We start from the raw sequence: 21,154 nt of genomic DNA on the forward strand, positions 1-21,154 counted from the left end.
GATTAAAAAGTAACCCGAATTGTGTTTCGAGTAAAGTAGAACCAATTTTTTTTTTTCATTTTTTCTTTTTTTTAAACAACTCTAATGTCTGCTTGAACTCATAGTTATGTAAATTATTTGCATACACTTCTTAATTGATCTCGTGGAGTTGTCTGCGTTTAACCCATCGTCTTCTGTCAATATCACATAGTAACCAGAGGAAGGCTACACACGTGAGCTGTCTTACACACACTAAATGGGTGTTGGCACTAGACGTTACTGCCAGTCTATAAGATCATGAGGAAATTGTTGCTTTCCCCCCAAAGCTGATTTCTCCTTCACATCTCCTTAATCTGCACCTGATTAAATACGTTTACCAAAACAGATGAAGCTGCACTGGAAGGTCGACCTGGCTACGAGCTTCAGTCTTCAGTCCACGCTGATATTTCTTGAAGTGGACCAATCAGTAGGAGCGGAACTGCTTTTCTCTTGACGCTCTGCGCTTTTACGCACAACTGTGGTGGCGCTGCAGCTGAGTGCAGAGTGCTGTGCGGACTCTCCATGTCTGAAGTATTCTCCGTGAAATCTGCTGCTGCACTATGAGGCACCTGCTGCTCGGGCTGCTTTTACACCTCTGGGTTGAACCGGGTCGGTGCCTTGAGGACGCGAACTTCACTTTTGATGCAGACGTCCACCACTTCGCAGTGGCGACAAACTCCGTTTACGTCGCCACGGAACTGAAAATGTACCAGCTGAACCGCGACCTGACTCTGATCCACAGTCTGAGCCAGAGAGGCGCACTGGAGAGCGGGGACAAGGAGGCCGCGCTGTTTCACCGGGTTTCAGACTCGGACGTGCGGAACGCAACTTTCCACGTCAACATACTGGTGCCATTTGTAGAGAACGAGACTCTGATCAGCTGCGGTGTGACGTTGTGCGGCTACTGCGAGGTGCGGGACCTGGCAAACATCTCCAAGCTGATACACAAGGAGAACTTTCCTGTAGGACCAATGGTGCTCAGCAGCGCGTCCTTGGGCTTCCTGGTGAATGTGAAGAGCACTGGGACAGAGACTTACATTCTGACCGCTATCCAGCAATACGCCGACACATCCAAAAAGGGCAGCTGCTCATCTGATTCCAAGGCTGTTAACCTTCAAAATACTAGAAATGAACAGTCTGGAGGCATATTTTCTCTCTCTGGCAGCTCCTCTACTCTTATGATCAAGCATGAAGGCGACGCGGAATTTGTGGATGGATTCCAGATCAATTCGATCATCTATCTGTTTGCCAACGTACATTCAGGAATATCAGGCACTCAAGTCCGCCTCATCTGGCTTGAGGGTAAAACCAGTAAGAGCGACACACTGAAGTCGCTTCGTGGTGCGACTCTGCATCCATTTGATGGTGCCGAAGCGCCGAAACGCGGCAAACTGCTGGCGTCCTCGGTGATCCCGGGAGGACCGCCGGTGCTCTGGAGCGGCGTGTTCAGTACGGACGAAGGTCTAACCAACACCGAGCTGATCGTGTTCGACATCAGCCCCGATCTCAGCAGAAAGACCGACGCGGACCCAGACTTCAGCGTAGAACCTGATGCCGTCGAACCGAAGGTGAGTCGCTGCACTGTGGTGCTGAGTCTGACAAGTTTTTAGGCATAAGGTAAACATTTCAAAATCTTGCTAAACATTCACAGAAGTAAATTGTGAGCGTTTTACCAACCTCACAGAACTTTTAATCCAGACGAGAATCCGAATTCAGAATTCTATAAATTTGACATTGACAACATGTTACATAATGTTTTCCAGGGTTCCATTGTTTTTAATGCTATGGACCCAAACTACTACTGTAACTCTTAAATGCATAGCTACCAAGCAGTAGTAACACGTTTGTGTTATATCCTTATATTGGACAGATTTTATGAGTCTTTCTTTGTGTCATATGTGCCACCACACAGAGTGTGTCTGTATGATGGCACATATGACATATAAACAGGCAAACAGGTGTATAGTTACACACACTACTATGACCTCTCGCTCACATGTATGATCTCACAAAGTGATATGTGTGCGCTTGAACTCATTAATGGCACAGGTATGTTGGTTCAGAAATGTAACATGAATGTTGTCCTAGAAGGCAAAGGACCTATGGCCAAAGGTGGTGCTCTCCAGGCAGAGCTCCATGACCTCTGTGCTGGTCGTGAGACAGAAGGCCTGGATGGTTTTCTTCATCGGGACAGGAGAGGGACAGCTCATCAAGGTCTGTGGACGTCAATGCTTAAGTTACTGCCACACATCCATGTTGTGCACAACGACAAGTGTGTGCTGAGTCCAGTGGAAATTACACATTTACTCATACACGCATTTCTATTTGTGCCATAGGCTCACAGGCCCCCATTATTGATGTAAGGCTCCTGATTGCTGGACATACTGAATACTACAGTAACAATGCCATAACTGAGTTAATAACAGTTTTGGTGAACATTACAATACCCACTAGAAAAAACAAAGCTTTAAAGCACTTCCTGGGGTCCAGCACTGGAAATTTGCATGACCAGTTTGATTAGAACAACTTGTAGCTATTAACATGTTGACCACTGCAGATGATGCCGGTTTGTAAGACATTTTTCTTAACGTTGTTTTTATAGTTACTGCATGTCTGTCTGGTGTCTGGTTTTGTTTACAGTCGGGCACATAAAGAGCCCTAGTGTAACAGGGCTCTTTATGTGCTGGTGTGAGGTGCACTTTGTGGTGTTAACACATGCATCATCCCCATTAAGCCTGAAATCCATCAAAGGATCAAGGTCTTCCTCAGATCCCTTAAGGGCTTTGGTCAGTAGCTTTTTGGCTTGACCCACAGGCAATGTCTGAACCACAGAGACGGTGGCAAATGCAGCCCTACCTCTTCGAGATCACCACAGGCATTGGCTGTGGGAGGAAGTAATGTCATTTCCATTTGGGTCCATTCACGTCTCATTTGATATATGACAGAAGTTGGTAAAGACAATTGCACATCCAAGTGTTGTTGACAGGCTGGGCTTTTAGTTCTGCTCATATTTCTCAGAAACACTCAGGCAGAAATCATTACAGGCTCTGAGTTAAACCTCAACAAAACCATAGTTTGACTGAACAAGCGTGAAAAAGAAACTCTATCACTGCTCATCTTCTTTTCAGCTTGCTGTGGATAAGGCCTATCAGACTCTCTGTCCCAGGGTGATCTACAAGGCATCTGATGACCGCCAAGTGTTTCCCAAAATGCATCTGGATGAGGTGGATCGCAAACACGTATACGTGGTCTTAAGAAGCCAGGTAGGATGCAGTGAACACTGTAGACCTTTCCATGGCCAGACTTTCAGTGTCGTTGAATTGTTTGCTTGTTTCGCTGCAGATGATTCGCGTGCCTGTGTCACGGTGCAGCACACAGGAAACCATGCAGGCCTGTTGGTCTGCACAGGATCCCTACTGTGGGTGGTGCAGCTTGAAAAGAAGGTCAGACATGAGCAGGCATCTTTAGTGAACATCCTCAAACAATTCTAAGCTGTTCTAATGCTATTTTTTGTCTTAATAGCTGTACATTTGAGGACGAGTGCCCAGACTCTGTCTGGTTGTCAATCCCAGAAGGTTCATATCAACAGAAAATGGTTTCTCATCGAGTTGAAAGAGGAAGCAATGGCAATGTAAAAACAAGACCGCTTCTTACTTCCCATTTTTACTTTTTGTTGTCCTGGTTGTCAAGTCATGTGCAATTTCTTCAACTCTCATATCAAACTGTCCTCAGATCACACTACATGTCCAGACACACCTGAGTGTGGGCCGACCAGAGTTGCTCTCAAACATCACTTGTCAGTTCTCCACCAGTGCTGGAGAGCTGTGCATCACCAGAGACTCTGACCCACGCTCCAAACAGTGCACCTGCATCCTCCCTATTAGCACACGCCTCACTGGAGGTCGGTGAACCTGTGAACTTCTGGAGATTTTTTGATGGTCATTATAAGTGAATTAGGAAGAATTGGAAGTGCACTGTCTTTATTAGAAACACTGAACCAACAATGTGATAATTTCATAACCTCAAGGAGTTATTACACACAGGGTTTCACATTTGAATGTTTAGAAATGACATGGATTATAGATGTTATGCTTTCATTACCTATGAGTTATTCCAATGACCTTCTTTGTACTGTTTCTTCAGAATTAGATGTAACGGTGAGGATTAACCTTGGGAAGGAGCAACTGCAAGAAGAGCTGAAGTTAACGAACTGTTCAGCTATCCAGGGGCCACAGTCTTCCAGCCTGTGAGTGTGTGAATGGATTAGAGACTGAAAATAATTCCATGGTGTTACCGTGGAACTTCTGTACTAGAGCCCAGACGAGGTCTCTGGCTACGATTAGTCTGCCTATAGTGAAACGGCACACGTCTCACTTTTGTCTCAAAGCCCGGGTTCCCTCAAGGTTCTGCATCTCTGACCAAATCGTTTGCTTCAGAGCTGTTGAGCTTCCAACTCATGAGACAATGTGTTGCTCCTGTGGGACCTGATATAATGAAGACTGTCATCAGCATACTGCAAGACCCTTTAAGCTTGTCAGTGGTGTGGATCACCCATTTGCGCGGATCACCCATCAGGTCTTATGCGTCAATATTACCTTTGTCTGGAAACTGGCGAGCAGGTCTCCTTGTTGCAGCTGCCTCTGCCGGGCCTTCACATATTTAGAGCCCACATGCTTTTCCTGCATACCTCTGTCCCTTTCCTTCAATTCTCTCGTGCTCTCTCTCTCTCCTATCTTATCTCAGGCCTCAGCTTTGGTTCAGGGAAATAGTATTGCGCTTACGGCCTCGCCTTTCTTACTGATTCTTTTTTCGATAGTAAGTTGATATAAAAATACTCAGAATAATCAGTCAAATGGATCAATGATTATGATCTGCTTCCAGTTTGAAACCAACCTTGTATGTTATTCTCAGTTGAGATGGAAAGTACCAGAGGAAATATCTGATAATGTTTGTCCTGTGTTTAGGTGTCGGCAATGTGTCACAGCAGGATGTGGCTGGAATAACGATAGCTGTTCCTGGGCGACTACTGGAGCTGTGAATGTAATAATGCATGGGTTCACTTTTGAATACAGTACAATATTGCAATTTTGCAAATTACATATACATATTAGAAAATTGCAAACTACAAATATTTCATTTTATCATCTCCTAATTCAATTGCATATAATTAAGGTAATTTAGCAGGATTGGTTAAAGAGTTCAAAACTTTAAAAAAAGAAATATGTGTTGAACCTCTCATCACTTCCTTCTGCAGGACAGAGTTTGTAATATGTTAGAACCGGCGGGGAATTTCGCAGTAAGTTTGAAACTCGTCACACCCACACATTCAAAGAAAACATTGCAAACAGAGGCCACATCTAAAAGTGTGTGTGTGTGTGTGTGTGTGTGTGTGTGTGTGTGTGTGTGTGTGTGTGTGTGTGTGTGTGTGTGTGTGTGTGTGTGTGTGTTTTTTTTTATTGTCAGACACCAGAGATTTCCTTCATCAACCCCAATGTGGTATCCTTCTACGGTAGAAACAATGTGACGTTGAATGGCAGGAACCTTGGTAAAGTGAACAGAGTGAGGATCCAGGCAGACATAAACTGTAGTCCACAAGAGTGAGTGCGTTACTTGAGGGGCATAGTGAGTAAAAATAGTGCCAATGAAAGGAAAATGTCAGCAATGCATCTTTGTTTTTGAAGCAGGTGAGGGAACAATCCAATTACTATTATCATAAAAACAAAGTCTCTCTGCGTCTGTGGCAGGTCTCCAGTATGGAACAACACAGGTACACACCTGACGTTCCACATTCCGAGTGCAGATAAAGGTTTGTTCAAAGTATGCGTCGTCCTCCCAGATGGTAGTTGCCATGGCAATGCAACGATCACATACCGCTCATCACCATCCTGCACATCCATCATGCCAAGCAGTACCTGGGTCAGGTAGGATTGCATCTGTTGGTACTTTCACACTCTGAGCTAAAAGTTAGAAACTTGGTCCTAATTTAAAAGTTATTTATTTACTGTAAATGAATAAGCTCGAACTAATTCGTGAAAGATACGGAACATACAAATGCTTCAGGCAGCACTTTCAACGGAAAGTTAAGCAAGCTATTCTTGGATTCTTGTCACTTACTTACTAAATCAGCCAACTCTAGGGAAGTGTGTCTCACTCAGGGCCATTTACAGGTTTGGGGTCATCTGATGTGGAAAGGCAGACGCTTCCTATAAACACTTGTTCCCCTTTTTAATGTAGAAACTGAGTGTCACTTCTGCCTCTGTTTCTGCATTTCAACAGGTAACACAGCATAATAAGGCTTGACTGTCAAACTACTTTCCAGTTTTTGTTAACATATACAAAGTCTAGTCTTTTACCTTGTAATGTTGAGCTCATCTGGCCACAGGGTTTACTCAATGCAAAATTGTGCGGTGTAGGGCCTTTGCTTCCTGTTGCATCACGCTGTAGTTCACCAGTGTGCGCAGTGTGTCGGTTACTCTAAGATAAATGCTTGAATAATGATTCTGTGTGATCGACTTATGCTGCTCTCTGCCGTGCAGTGGGAAGAGGCCCATCACAGTTGTAGGAACCCACCTGGAGTTTGTGGAAGAGGTCACAGACAGTCACGCCCACATCATCCCTCTCAGAACTGTTGGACTTGCCGTAAGTCTACACACACACACACACACACACACATACACAATCAGTTGGAAGTATGGGAGTTTGATAGTTGATGTTATTTGTCATGTCCCATTATGTTCCAATACCTTAAAGTGGATACTTTTTTGATATTTTTCCTCGATTTACAAGGCATCCAGTAAGTCATTGTTGTGGCGAAAGTCCTTTACTTTCTCCACATGTAGACATCATCATGTAATACACCTGTTGGACACACCCACAAAGTAGAGCAGGCTCTGTGTTCTAATGATGTCAACTAATGTACTGTATATATATTTAATTGTTTAGCATGCAGAAAGCGAAACCTTTTCCCTTTGTGTGTTTACTGTGGAAGAATCTAACTTACGAGACGCCTCCCGCCGAAAACATTCACAAGACTTTAATCCATCTGAAAGTTGGCAATGTAAGCTTGCCCTGCCCCTCCAGCTTCTTGTATCACCCCGACCCCGTGTTCAGCAGCTTCACCTATACAAGGAACGGGGACCACCTGCGTGTCACCATCCAGGTACAGCCAAGGTCAATGTTTGTACGTACACATATATATTAAATGCCGGGGAACTAACAGTTCAGGGTTCGTCTTCTTTTTAGAAAGACGCTGACAAACTAGAGATGAGCGCTGCAGAGTTAAACATATGGGGATTTCATGAAGGAACATTCCACTACTGCATTATGACATCCATAGATACCAGTAATGGGACGGACTCTGTCATATGTGAAATTCAAAACTCTCCCACTGCTGAAATTCAACGCTTAAAGGTAAATCTACCAACAAACATTTTCCACCCATAGGTATAATAAATGGGAATTTGTCTTCAAATCAGTGGCACATGCATGTATATTTGACCCGTCCTGAAATTTGTCCAGATAAAATACGGAGACAGGACGATATTGCTGGAGACAGAAGCCAACCAACCATATAAGTATCTCTACATCTTTCTGCCGGTTCTTCTAGTGGTCATCATTGCAAGTAAGAACACAGAGTAGGACAGAAGAATTTGATGTCTGGTCCAGTCCAGAGACATTCGTTGGACATAACAATGTGTTAATAGTGGTTTAACCTAATCGTCTGTGTTTGTCCTGCAGTGGCTTTCATCATATTGTTGATCTACCGGAGCCAGCAGAGGAAGCTCACAGCGAGGATGAACGCACGTCTGGAGAACCTGGAGCTTGACATCAGGAACGACATTAGACAAGGTCGGTCAGCATTTTTTTGCAGATTACAGGTTTTGGACTCTTTGTAATCTTCCTTATTTCTGACGCAACTGAATCCAAATCCAAAGGAATTTAAGGTTGAGATTCCACAGGTATTTATTCACTTCGTGCAGCATCGTGCAGCTTCTCAACTTTTTCCAGCAACAGTCTATTGCTTGCAAATTACTCTACAATCGTGGGAGATCATTGCCTGTGGTTTGTCACTTAGCATAGCAAATACCATTAACATACTTTCAACACACCACCCCACCTCCCTGATGCATACACTTCCTTTTTCTGATGTCAAACCTATCAAGCATGTTCCTTTTTGTCATGTAAAAATAACTGCCATGCAAATGATGTCGCCGCTAGCAAGAATAACCACTTGCACACAACCACTTTTCTCAGTTGAAGCCACTGCCTACCATGCCTTTGCAGGATAACATCAGTGATGCATTCTGGGAGTTCCATCTGTGAATTTATCTTCTCACATTGTAAATGCAGTGTCTAATTTGACTTGAGGTCCTGCAAGGTGCACTTCAAAAATATATTATCAGTAGTAGTAGTAGTAGTTATAGTAGTAGGACATTTTGAGCATGGAAAATCAATTCAGCATCATGTGTTACCTCAGGGTATGTCGGATTCACCACTACTGCATAGACCTGAAAATGTAGCTGTGGTTTACTGATGTACAAACACTCAAACTGTCCTCTCCAGGTTTTGTGGACTTGCAGATGGAGAGCGCTGACCTGCTGGAGAATGTCGGAGCGATTCCTTTCTTGGACTACAAACACTTTGCTTCCAGGATCTTTTTCCCCGAGGTACGGCTCAGCTGGAGAGAAAACGCGAAAATGTTCATATCTGAACTGCAAAAGGCTGAATGAAACAATTTTTTTGCTTTAGAATTGCCATTTGCATGACCCCTTCAGAAAATGAAGGAAAAAACAATAGCATAAATTACATCTTAAATTTGACATTAAAGTAGTCCACATTCACACTTTCATCTGTTTTTTACTGATCTCTAGAACGAAGCTTTGATGGTTTCCTGTCTAAAAGATATTGGCCAGGTAAGAACAATTACCAGCTGTTGTTGTCATTGTTGGTACTGATGTGTGATGTGTGATGTGTGATGTGTGATGCGTCTCATCTGGGATCAGAAGGTTGAGCCTGATGAGTTCTGCCAGGCCTTTTCCAAACTGATCCAGGATCAGGTCTTCCTCACCTCTATGGTCCACGCTCTGGAAGAACAGAAGTCCTTCACCATTAAGGACAAGTCAGTCTGCTTTACTTTATAGTATTACATTTTTATGAGTCTTTATCTCCACTTATCTGCCCTTTATCTGCCTTTTTCTATCGGCCTCCGCTCTGTCTCAGGTGCACAGTGGCATCTCTACTGACCGTAGCGCTGCACAGCAACCTGCCATATCTGACGGACGTGATGGAGTATCTGCTGAAGCATCTAATGCAGCAGAACAGCAACATGCAGTCCAAACTATTGCTACGACACACTGCATCAACAGTGGAGAAGCTGCTGACCAACTGGATGTCCATCTGCCTTTACGGCTTCCTTCGGGTCTGTCATTCTGTAAAACACAGCCTGATTTACTGGATAGTGTCAAAAAAACAACAAAAGAAGTTCAGCCAAATACTTTTGTCATTTTCTTTTTCACAGTTGTGGCGAGGTTGGGAGGTTGGTATGGAGACATAACAGGCACTCTCCTCCAAAATAAATTACGAAAGCAGGAATATTTGGTACTTAGTATTTAGTACTCAAAAGTAGAGAGGCTAACTCCATAACCTTAACCCTACACTCAACTAACTCTGCGGTACAGATTCAGAGAAGTAGATATCAGTGTTTGCAGTCATGTATACTGCATGCATGGAGATCGTTTCCTTACTTTAGAAACAAGAAGTGTGGGTTTTATCAGAAAGATCTCACTGAACTGTCAAAAACGTTTCATTGCTGTATCATACATTTGCTTGTTCAATAGTTCTCATTTAATTGTGGCGCTGTGTGTTCCTATTTCTGTTTGTGTTTTTGAGCAGGAGAGTGTCGGCCAGCATCTGTTCCTGATGGTGAGCGCTCTCACCCAGCAGATTGCCAAAGGACCGGTGGACTGCGTCACGGAGAAAGCTCTGTACACACTCAGCGAGGACTGGCTGCTGTGGCAGGCTCCGGACTTTAGCTCCCTGGTACCAACGCACACATACTATGCATGAGGAGGGCATTTGTCCTGTATGTCCACTTTAGCCCCGACATGAAGCGTCCTGCATAGTGCAGTGTCACGCCGATGTCTTCCTTGTAAACAGGGAAGAAAGATTTAACACTTCTTGTTCTGAGTTCTGTTATTGTTCCTTTGCAGCGACTGAAAGAAGGGCTTTGTAATTTAGTGTTACACTTTTAAGTGATACACAAAAAGTGAGGGTCGGAGTGCTGTCATGTCGTTTTTTCACAGCAGCTTCTGTGGTCAATGTTCTGAGTCTATAATCACTCTTTGGGTTGAGAGTTGATGTGACGGTTGGTATTGAACCACTTCCTCCTTCTCCTCCTCCTCCACGTCATTAGGGCACTTTCAGACATGTCTCATAGTGCAACTAAGAAAGTGTTGACATGGCATCTGCATGTTTTGAGGGTATCTTGCCTAATTTCCTGGACATTACACAACAAATCCCCCCCCTCCACCAAAAGACAAAAATGTTCAGTGCTTTTAGGCTATATTTACAGCTACTTTAGTTGTTTTACTTTTACTTTAGTTTAGTTCACATGGATATCTGGCCGTGAGATAAGTGTTGCATTTTATGGTGTGTGATTCAGAATGGCAGGGGAATTGCAATTTCTGTAGAATTTCCCTACAACAGCTGCAGGGCGGCACTGCTTCTCATAAAGTGAAACCTTAAAGCACATTAGATTTATATTTAATCGCCACAGATCCTATTTGAGAAAGCACCCACTCATAGACAAATGACACCTAAAAACTTGTAGTCTAGTGAAAAAGTGAATCAACATTTCAATGGCACTTCTTAAATGTGTTAATATGGTGATATGGACAACTTTGTGCAAAACGCCAAAGTAAAATCCGTGACATGACAACACAAATGATGATCAAATGAATCCGTGGTGCCTGATACAAGCAGTCATGCAGTATATTCACGTTGACGCATCACAGTGACATTGTTTCGTTTGGCTGTTCACTTTCATGTTTCTACAAATGTGTACAGCATGTCACAGCCAGGATGTACACGGCTGAGTACTTGACCTGCAGTCGCATGTTGCCATGTCAGACCTGGCGTGGCAACGGATTTAAAATAGATGCACATGTGAGGTCTGATGCTTTGAAGGTATGCAGATTGAATTATTGTCTGCATTGTTGTGTATGTTTGCAGAAGCTACAGGTGCGGTTTGCAGCGGGCAGTGATGGAGAGGTCAGTGAGCCTCTGGAGGTCAACGCCCTGAGCTGCGACACAGTGGAGCAGGTCAAGGAGAAAATCCTGTCCACCTTCAAGGCCAAGTTTGGGTTCTCGTACAACGCTCCTGTCAGGGATGTTTGCATCGGTGAGCGAAGAACATCCTGTACACAAAATCTGAATCTTTAATCGACACCCTCCCTCACCTTCACAACATTTTACACTTCCCCTTATTTTTCATGCAGAGTTTGAGAAAGATGGACGCTTCGTTCCTCTCCAGGAAGTGGACGCGAGCTCTGAGGTTGTCGGTGAGGTGACCATGCTCAACACGCTCAAGCACTATAAGGTGAGGAATGGGAGCGTGCGTGATGAACAGGGAAACTCACAGAAATATCTGGGCGGCAGAGGAAGTGTTATTAATTCCGGCCACACTTCCTCATTGAAACCTTCTGTATGACAAAAGCATGACAGCATGAAAGATGACAGTGATGAGGAGGATGAGGGTGTGTACAATGTACAATGCAGGACACAGATTGCACACTGCACGTCTGAAATTGACGAAAAATCACATTCACACACAGTGAAATGGCTAAATGTAACATCCAGTCTACATGTTTACATTACCATCAATGGAAAAATCACCTGCTTGATGAGCTCAGACAGAGGAGGAGGATCTGAGGGGAAATCCTCTCATGCTGCACTGTTGTAGGCCACAATGTAAGAACTTTAGAAACATCAGTAAGCTACATGTATGAAGCCTCAGAGATCAGATCATTCTTCACAGCAAAGGAACACGAGAGGTGGAAGATCTGAGATATTTGTAGTACTCGCGTTGCTCTTTCACTTTGCGACAATATGGATTTCACTCAAAACCTTAACATGTCATTTCCTGAGTTTGTTGAATTTTGCGTTTCAGCTACACATTTCCTGTGGGCAACATCAGAACTCGTGTAGTTATGTAGGAGGTTGTGTAGGGAGCTTAGTGGGGGAGAGTGTTTTATAATGGCTCACTAATGGGATCATAGTGACTTTTTTTGCTCTTTGTCCATCAGCGGGGCCCCCGCAGGACTCAGGACAGAAACACTCCAATAGAGAGGCTGAGACTTAGCATGGTAGCATGGACTGTGTCGCAAATCTAGGCCCGGCAAACCCAATTACACATCATTAGACGAGCAAGAAACGACACATGCTCATGGCTGCTAAAGGAGGATTGCCTAATGTATATTTCAACACGTTAAGGAAACTTATGGCGTCGTTAAATTAAGTAAGGCGGTAACAAAAAAGGCAGTTTTTGTTGATTAACGTAGGTATGGAACATACAGGTTATACACTTTACTATTTTGGTTCAGAGTTTCCTTTGCATGCATGTTCACAGAGAAAGTGGCAAACATGAAAGAAATAACTCACTGCAATGTAAAACTGACAACTTTTTTGACAAGTTCCAAAACATAATATAGACCTTTTAGGTGCAAATCCCATATCAATGTTCGAAATTGTTCCCAATTCATGCCATAATAGTGTCTTTACTCAAATATGATCAGATTTTGTATCAATTATATAATGGGGTTTCAGTTCTTTCTCTCTTTCTCTCTTCCTCTCTCTCTTCCTCTCTTCCCTCTTTATTTAGAATGGTAAAATAATAATAATATATTCCATATATGGTAACGTGCTTCAGACACAGACCAAACTTGCAGAAATGAGATAATGTGGCCTCACTAGTTTCACTTTGACACGCAACACAACTATTTATCTCATACAACGCTGTTATAAACAACCCGACTGTACACGTCATCAGCCCGAGTCACCGGACCCTCGTCTCCTTATACATTTTGTGCACGTGTGTATCACATTCCACAGATCTCAGTCAACACTTTCTTCTTCTCTCTCTTTCTGTATAAAAACCGACCACTGTACAACAGTATGCTCACTGTCATGTCAAATGCTTTCTTCAATAAATATAAATATATGAGAACAAAAAACAACAACAAATGTTTAATTTAAGTCTGTATGTCTTTCTGTAGGTGGTTGATGGTGCATCAGTCAAGCTGCTCTCTAAGAAAACTCATCCTCCTTTGAGCCCGCAGGGAAGTGTGAAGGGTAGGCAGGGGCTACACTTTTATAATACTCTGGTAATGTGCTTTAAAGTGGTGACGAGTTCAGATATTTGACTCCCAAGCAATAGATATCCAGTATTAATCAAAAATATACAGCAGAAATTGTATCAGTAGGATCAAGGAATCCATGTTCAACCTAAAGATGTTCTTAAAAGTTGTGTATAACACCTTTAACTGTTCATCTCTGTTGGTATTTTGTGACCCTAGATGATCAGGACTTCTCTGGAAAATACTTCCACTTGGTAAGAGAGAATTTGTGGGGGGTTTTGACGAGTGAAATATATTATCAAACCCTTTGCGTATCACAAAATACTGAAAGTGCTTTGTGTCATTGCTGGGACTTCCTCAACCACAGATCGATCCTGACGTTGATGAGGACCAAAGACAGAACCCAGAGAGGAAGAAGTTGAAGCTGAAGGAAGTTCATCTAACCAAGCTGCTCTCCACCAAGGCAAGAGGAAATAGTTTCAATGTGACATCATGAACACCTTTAAAGAAACTGACACCTGCAGTTATCGCTTGCATTTCTTGGTTTTTAACATCTCTGATGAGGTGTGAAGACTCCTAGTTTAGAGGGGGTTTTTTATGTTTAGTAGACAGAAAATGAAATGTTGACTAAATAATTTCCCCTTACTTTCCAATGAATCAAAAACATTACCAAACAACAGTAAGCCCTGATGGGAATGTGGACATGGAGTACTATTTCAGAAGCAGAAGAATAAAATATAAATGTGTGGAGTGTACAGGACAGCAGAAGAAATGTTACCTCGATCTTCCTCTCCCTCAGGTGGCAGTGCATTCATATGTGGAGAACCTGTTCAGGTCTGTCTGGGGGAGGCAACACTGCAAAGCCCCGCATGCCATCAAATACTTCTTCGACTTCCTGGACACTCAGGCAGACAACTTGAAGATCAGCGACCCAGATGTCCTGCACATCTGGAAGACCAACAGGTACTGATTGATGCAAATTTGCTACCAGGTTGAACATTTGCAATGGTTACATGTTTTGAGCCCATGACTGCAAATAATAATAATAACTAACAAATGTTGATCCGTACAATGAAAAGGTGTCTTAGGTGTCTTTACACTGCCTGAGTCACTTTCTTCTTCTTCCAGTTTGCTCCTTCGCTTCTGGATCAACATCCTTAAGAATCCCCAGTTTGTTTTTGACATGGAAAAGTTGCCACACCTGGACGGCTGCCTGTCTGTCATCGCTCAGGCCTTCATGGACTCCTTCTCCCTCAGTGAGAATCAGCTGGGGAAGGTAACATATAAGTGGATAGTGGATACATAAAGTAAACAAACATTTGACGAGTTAAACTGTACCTTGAGTATTTTTGCGTTTCAGTATGCACCAACCAACAAGCTCCTGTACGCCAAAGACATACCTAAATACAAGCAGGAAGTAAAGGCGTACTACAAGCAGATCAGAGAGCAGCCACAAATCACACACTCTGAATTCAGGGGTTTCCTGCTGGAGGAGTCGAAGGTAATGTGTCTTTGAGCACAAATGAGTTAAAGAGCGGGGGAAGAAAATGAAACTGAATGGATGACACTTCTCATTACAGAAGCACGACAATGAATTCAACGAAGAAACGGCCCTTAGAGAACTCTTCAAATTTATACAGCAGTACTTCACTGTGGTCAGTACTTTGCAAATTCACACACATTTTCTTAACCTTCATTATATTAAATTATGATTTAGATTTTTTCATTTATTTATACTTTTATCCTACTGTTGCTTGTCTATCAGCGATTGTGATAAACTAGTTGCGCAATTATGCGTTTTCAACTTTTTGTTAAAAACAACCAGCAGAATCTGAGGATGGTCTTTATAGACATTAGATTTGTTCAGAGTGGTAGACTTACGTCCGTGATCTACATTTCATATGCTGTCTCCTTCCTCTGACATATCAGTCATCTGTGGTTTTGCTGATGAAATCAAGTCACATGCAATACTTTGTGAGCAGGAAACGAGACATGAGATCAAGAGCTTAAAGAGCCGTTTCCTGTTCTTGCTTGTGGGGCTGCACTTCTTTAACTCTACACTGCAAAGAATGTCTTTGTGGAGAGGATTTTATGATGTCAATTAATGTAATGTAATTTAGGGAATAGAAGAAACAAGGGAATACACACTGAAGATGCATTGTTTTTACATGACTTAAAGTAGGACCAACAATGTGTATTTTCTTTCAAAGATAAAACAGAAGCTGGAGAAAAATGGCGCTCCTATTGAGCTGATGGAGCAACTACAACATGTTAAAAACCAGTTTGGTGGACTGAAGACCTGCGTCTGGAACTAAGATGCTCAGGATTTCCCTCATCATGACAGGAAGGCAGTGACAGAGCAATCAGGAGTGGACTGAGGTGACTGGGCAGACAATGGCCTATGAATCCAAAAAATGAACAGTTTCAGAGTCGTCAGTTTGTAAAACCTGCAACCAAACCTCACTATGGAACGGATAATTCCTATAAAATGTTAGTTCATTAACAGAGTCTGCATGCTGTTGCGGAACGTTTTCCACCATGGTAGGCGAAAAAGCCTTGGGGAAGCGCTGCTATGTAAGATGTTGCTGGCATGAAAGTGGTCAAATTAGTGTCACATATTAACCATTGGTGGGTTGGGCACTGACCCACTGGCTCCCCGTAGCTGCTCGCATCCAGTTTAAAACTCTGGTGCTAGCCTACAGGGCAGTGAAAGGAACAGCTCCTTCATACCTCCAGGCTATGGTCAAGCCCTACACCCCCGGCCGACCACTTCGCTCTGCTGCCTCCAGGCGACTGGCTGCCCCGGCGCTCAGCGGCCCCTGCTTGCGATCGATGCGGTCACGGCTTTTCTCTGTTCTGGCACCTCAGTGGTGGAATGCTCTCCCGACTGATGTCAGGACAGCGGAGTCGCTAACCATCTTTCGCCGCAGGCTGAAGACCCATCTCTTCAAGAAACACTACCCGGATCCTCCCTCTTAGGACATCACCTACTCTGTCCTAGCTCTTCTGATGCTCTTGTTTTCTAATCTTTCACTTCTAATCTGTCCTTTTGTTTTTTTCTCATTCATCATAGTACCTAACTTATTGCACTTCTACTCTAGCTCTAGTTATGCTCTTAGCTGTTGGTTTAGGAAGGAAATGCGCTTACGATTTCTTGTGACCTGAAGTTCTTTTATCTACCTTTGTTGAACACACTTATTGTAAGTCGCTTTGGATAAAAGCGTCTGCTAAATGACCGTAATGTAATGTAATGTAATGTAATGTAACCAGGATGCTGGATCCTTGCAGAAGATGATAACAGACCAAAGGACGACACAAAATCCACAAGTTATATGATACAACCACTCACCTTTACTACTCACAGGTAGAGGAGATACAGGTTATGTTGCCATAGAATACTTACAATCATACATATAACCATAACCACCCACATCTAGATAAAAAAATCATTAGTTTCAATACAATTCAAGTAAAAGTTGGTGGGGAGGATATTTAAGTCTGTAAAAATAAAATTGATCATAACATCTGTGGCATTGGGAGCCATTAGGTCAGTTGCTCCAAATTTGTTTACGAACAAACACATTTAAACAATATTCTCAATATATGGGCAGTTGGAGTAAATGCTGGCAAAGGTCCGTTGTGTGTCCTTACATGTATATATGCAAATAAATAATGTTTGTATTTTTACAAAAACAACACTTTTGATGTCCTTGTTTTGACAAGCAAGATACCACCTCAGGTATCACTCAGCTGCAAGTTTGATGGAAAGTTATTTGAGAAAGGGTGGAGGAGGGGGTCAGAGATCAGGCTGTGGAGTGGTAGCCGGCATCCCACCCCCCTCTGCACCAAAGAGTCCAGTTGCTCCATTTGCTGCCTCTGATGCAATTCAGACAGGGCTCCTTGCTCCTCCTATCACAGAGAAGCAAAAGGACAAAACTGTAAAGAGACAACTGAGAAGCAGGAGATTTTACTGCAGTTTAAGTGTCCAACTATTTGTTCTCACGTGAACACTGGCTACTACTCCCTCATAGCCGGGGATTAGCATGGCAGTGGGTGAGGAGGTGAGGAAAGTGGTGCCAATATCAAGAGGACCTTGGCCACCTAATAGGAGATGTCGAAATTCTTTGTGTCGTCGCTGCAGATCCTTCAGTCGTCTGATGAGTTGGGCTTGTTCCTCTGAGGAGGATGTGCGTCTAGAGAGGAGAGGAAAATGTTTTAAACTAGAGCAACGTACGCCAGGTCAAGACAACCGTTTCATCAGGCTCCTGATTGGCTTCTTGTTGACAGAATTGCTTGACAGCAGAAAGATCAATTTGGTGCTCTGATTGGATGATGTCACTGGGTGAATGACACAGGTGAGATTTACTTCTTGGCAGCAGTGGCTTCCAGTTCCAGCCCAACAATCTTTGCTTCCAGCAACTGGACCTTATCCTGCAGTCTCTTGTCTTTGTTTTCGGCCCACATTTCCCTCTATATAACACATACACATACACATACACATGCTTTTTAACTGGAAGTTAACTTAAGACTGACAAGAGAGGAATGATTATATGAGATCAATCAACTTTGTTCGGTGCAACCGACCCAGAATCCTGTTCTGGATTTGGTAAATAGGAAACATTCAGGATGATAATAAATAAATCTTTTGAAGCCTGAATTATGGATGATTTCTAGATTAATTAACAGCAAAACAAGAACACAGAAAGAGGCAGCAGTACCTTATTTTGGGCCAATGCTGCTCCCTGCAGTATATCTACGGTCAGGCTGTATTTGTGCTGCAGCTCAGCAGCTCGCTCCTGCAGTTTGCATTTCCCCTCCAACCACTCAATTTGATGATCCTCTACCAGCCTGAAGGAGGGACACAAAGTAAGAGAACTTGGTGAGGTAGGACAAAGGTGCTTGAGATTAAAGGAGACCGAGATTGAAATAACTCAAAAGTCCAAATGCCTTACCTCTCTGCCTCGTGCTGGCTCTTGTCAGCGTGGCCTCTAACCGACCTCAGATCCTCTCTGACTCGGTCTAGTGTTTCTCTCAAACGTCCATTGGTCTCCAGCAGGTCACTTTCAGTGTGGGACAGTGTGCCTAGTTGGACGCTAAATTCCTGGGTTTTCTGTTGAGTTACCACAAGAATCGCATTTAGTTGAGGCAAATCAAACTCCAGTTTTTGGTGTTTAGGGTGCTGGCTGCTTGGAAGAAAAACCTTTCTGAAAAATTCCAGGTTCAGCATGTTTGAATACCTGCTTTAAGTCTGCAATCTCTGCTTTCTGTCTCTCAAATTCCTCAAGCTGAGAGCCTTGCTGCTGTAGTTTGGCTCTATGGGAGGAAAACATCTTGTAAATTGTTGAGTGTTTTTCATCAATACACTAAAGTGGTTGAATTACCGAGTGTCATATTTTACACACTGTCCCATTAACTGACCTAAGGGTGTGTAGTTCCCTGTGAGCTGACTCCTCCCCCTGTTGGGCGCTACGGAGACGAGCCTCCCACTCCTCCTTCTGGGAGCTGCCAGCAGCTTCCTGCAGCATCCTCTGCTGTTCCAGTGATGCCAAACAGTTCTCCAGCTCCAATCTCACAACAAAACACAGGAGAGACTAAAATTCAAAATTCGATAAAAATCACAATAGATATTACTGATAGATGATGGTTCATACTTTGCAGTGTACACAGTCGTGCAATACAAACTCAGCCTTCAGCCAATAGAAGTTGCTTAGGACAAAAGTGTATCTTGACCACAAAAGCAGGAGTGTTCAATGTGTTTGTGTAAACTGAGAATGATGGCTGACAGGAATTTACAGCTCCCACCAACTGAGTGATGTGAACGACTGAAATTAAATATAGTAGGTTCTTACTTTTCCTCATGCAAGGTTGCAGTTTTGTGGAACTCTTCCTCACGGGCACACTGAACCTTCCGGACAAGCTCCCTCTCTTTCTCTAAAAACCAAAGGGGATTTAAACAGAGTTAAAACACAGAAACGAGAGGAATGCAGGTAATTTCTCAATACAAAGGGAGACGGGCAAGGTCGGAATCCACTGGTGTGCGTGTGTGTCCGTGTCATCCATACCATCAATCTGGCCCTGCAGTGTCTCTCTCTCCCGCTCCAGCTCCCCTTTAGACCGGGCGCACTCAAGTTTAACATTGGCCACCTCTATCTTGCGTGAATGTTTCAGGCTTTCAATCTGAGATCAAACAAACAAACCAGGAAGACATGAACTCACAAGAAAGCCTAGGGGACTGAATAATAACTGAATAACTAGCGTCTACAACACAACTAGCTTTTGATGGTGCATTGAGTATCAGTTCATCTTTAAATTCATATGGTTAGAAATCGTGGCCATCAAAGCTAATGTAATATTGTAAGAGGTCATAATATAACATACCTGGCAGTTGAGGGAGTTGACCTCTCTCTCAGCTTTGTGCACTTTTCCACTGAGCTGGCTGTTCTGTTCATGGCTCAGGCGAAGCTCATTCTCCAATCTCTCCAACTGGAGACGCAACGATTGCCGCTCCGCCTGGATTACAAGAAACCAAAATAGATGAACCAAACCATGTGCTAGATGAAATGGCAGAATTTCCTCAATTGTTCTTGCATATTTCATGTTTTGCCAGACTTCTACGGGAAGTGAAATGTCTGCATCTACCTGAAATAACCAGGAAACTCATGGCTTATAACATTTAAACATGGCAATCACAGGACTGCTGTCGTCTCACCTCCAGGGACTTCACCATAGCTTGAGACTCTGTCAGCTGTCTGATCTGGATGCGTTGGACATTCTCAGCTTGCTGCCCTGAGTTTTCCTTCTGGGCTCTAAGTTCAGCCACCTCAGCCTCCAGGCCCTTCAGCCGCAGGTGGAGCTGGGCTTTCTCCCGCACCAGAGCCTCCAGTTGCTTTCCATCATTCAAAGGGTCGGAACCTTGGTACTGGGCCACAAGGTCTACCTTATGCCTCTCCAGACGTGAGACCTAACAGAAGGAAAACCAAAATAGTATTTCCTTTTTATTATTTCAAATGGCTATAATGTATTCACAATCTGAATCCCTTAAAATCTTTGAATAGTTGATGCACTATTAAACCTACCTCTGCCTCAACACGTATTCTCTGCTCCTCCAGTGTACGAGCATGTTCTTCTCTCTGATGGTCAAACTGGGACTTGAGCAGAGTGTACTCATACCGCAGCTTGTAGTAATCATTTCTGTACTTCTCTGTCTCCTATAAAGAAACATAATTACAAGCAGGAGCCACAAACCAGTCAGAAGAGAAAGAGCAATCAAGAGGACAAAGGGAAATTAGATGCCATCTCCTTCCATGTCTGGACTGAACCATTCAGTTGAATAACTATATGATTGGAATCCTCTGGTCCTTAGAGAGGCCCTCAGTGTTAATCTCTTGGCTGCAAGCACAGACTTAATAGTCACATCTGCTGACTCCAATTTACTGAGGCCCACACAAGCACATAGTGTGGACTAGAAAAGAAGAAAATACATTCCACACCTCAATGACAGCAGTGTTCTCAAAATGTATTAATAATATGGCCAACAAAGTTTACACACACTTACTTCGCAATGAAACATCAGTGATACAAAGTGTCTGCTGTCAGACAATATTGAGCTGTGGTAAAGGAACACACTGACCTCCTCCAGCATGTTGAAACGCTCTCTGACTGGAGCTTCCATCTCCTGCTGCACCTGAGCTCTGAGCAACTCCAACCACTGAGGGGTCATCACCTGGCCAATGCACACGCGCACACGCACGCACGCACGCATACACACACACACACACACACAC

At 43.4% G+C, this 21,154-nt stretch overlaps 2 protein-coding genes across 5 annotated transcripts; one reads left to right on the top strand and one right to left on the bottom strand.

Moving 5' to 3' along the window:
• The first annotated feature begins 252 nt into the window (after positions 1-252).
• plxnc1 (plexin C1) lies at positions 253-17,066 on the top strand. 4 transcript variants are annotated; one of them, XM_076152673.1, is made up of 33 exons: positions 253-1,586; positions 2,107-2,232; positions 3,147-3,281; positions 3,361-3,461; positions 3,541-3,649; positions 3,751-3,919; positions 4,162-4,264; positions 4,983-5,058; positions 5,273-5,314; positions 5,482-5,615; positions 5,763-5,939; positions 6,555-6,657; positions 7,007-7,177; positions 7,261-7,428; positions 7,537-7,639; positions 7,756-7,866; positions 8,581-8,684; positions 8,889-8,930; positions 9,021-9,136; positions 9,238-9,436; positions 9,910-10,056; positions 11,248-11,416; positions 11,514-11,614; positions 13,290-13,365; positions 13,590-13,624; positions 13,738-13,833; positions 14,170-14,333; positions 14,499-14,646; positions 14,731-14,871; positions 14,951-15,025; positions 15,581-15,749; positions 15,877-16,028; positions 16,641-17,066. In XM_076152673.1, the coding sequence occupies exons 1-31, from the start codon at positions 579-581 to the stop codon at positions 15,683-15,685; spliced, it is 4,554 nt and encodes a 1,517-aa protein (XP_076008788.1). In that variant the 5' UTR covers positions 253-578; the 3' UTR covers positions 15,686-15,749; positions 15,877-16,028; positions 16,641-17,066. The 4 variants fall into 4 exon arrangements, with proteins under 4 accessions (XP_076008788.1, XP_076008779.1, XP_076008804.1 ...); XM_076152664.1 differs by having other exon boundaries at positions 15,581-16,028; XM_076152689.1 differs by having other exon boundaries at positions 9,024-9,136; positions 15,581-16,028.
• A 38-nt stretch (positions 17,067-17,104) lies between these two features.
• LOC143003635 (centrosomal protein of 83 kDa-like) lies at positions 17,105-21,154 on the bottom strand. The gene is made up of 13 exons (XM_076154410.1): positions 21,001-21,154; positions 20,447-20,578; positions 20,080-20,331; positions 19,749-19,880; positions 19,329-19,547; positions 19,220-19,296; positions 18,789-18,938; positions 18,608-18,683; positions 18,323-18,480; positions 18,089-18,218; positions 17,737-17,840; positions 17,374-17,563; positions 17,105-17,279 (listed from the first exon to the last, which is right to left on the bottom strand). The coding sequence occupies exons 1-13, from the start codon at positions 21,130-21,132 to the stop codon at positions 17,106-17,108; spliced, it is 1,926 nt and encodes a 641-aa protein (XP_076010525.1). The 5' UTR covers positions 21,133-21,154; the 3' UTR covers position 17,105.

The sequence above is a fragment of the Genypterus blacodes genome, unplaced genomic scaffold (genome assembly GCF_046128005.1).
Source record: "Genypterus blacodes isolate CSIRO-AG114 ecotype Tasmania unplaced genomic scaffold, CSIRO-AGI_Gbla_v1 ptg000007l_1, whole genome shotgun sequence".
Lineage (NCBI taxonomy): Eukaryota > Metazoa > Chordata > Actinopteri > Ophidiiformes > Ophidiidae > Genypterus > Genypterus blacodes.

What these genes read in the sequence shown, in the direction of transcription:
- LOC143003635 (XM_076154410.1), bottom strand. Translation starts at nt 21,132, where the DNA reads ATGCGTGCGTGCGTGCGTGTGCGCGTGTGCATTGGCCAGGTGATGACC. An exon ending in GCAACCTTGCATGAGGAAAA is followed by an intron (nt 18,939 to 19,219) that starts GTAAGAACCTAC and finishes TTTTGTTGTGAG; the next exon opens with ATTGGAGCTGGAGAACTGTT. An exon ending in CAGCATTGGCCCAAAATAAG is followed by an intron (nt 17,841 to 18,088) that starts GTACTGCTGCCT and finishes TGTGTTATATAG; the next exon opens with AGGGAAATGTGGGCCGAAAA.
- plxnc1 (XM_076152664.1), top strand. Translation starts at nt 579, where the DNA reads ATGAGGCACCTGCTGCTCGGGCTGCTTTTACACCTCTGGGTTGAACCG. An exon ending in AACCGGCGGGGAATTTCGCA is followed by an intron (nt 5,315 to 5,481) that starts GTAAGTTTGAAA and finishes TTTTATTGTCAG; the next exon opens with ACACCAGAGATTTCCTTCAT. An exon ending in ATAAACTGTAGTCCACAAGA is followed by an intron (nt 5,616 to 5,762) that starts GTGAGTGCGTTA and finishes CGTCTGTGGCAG; the next exon opens with GTCTCCAGTATGGAACAACA.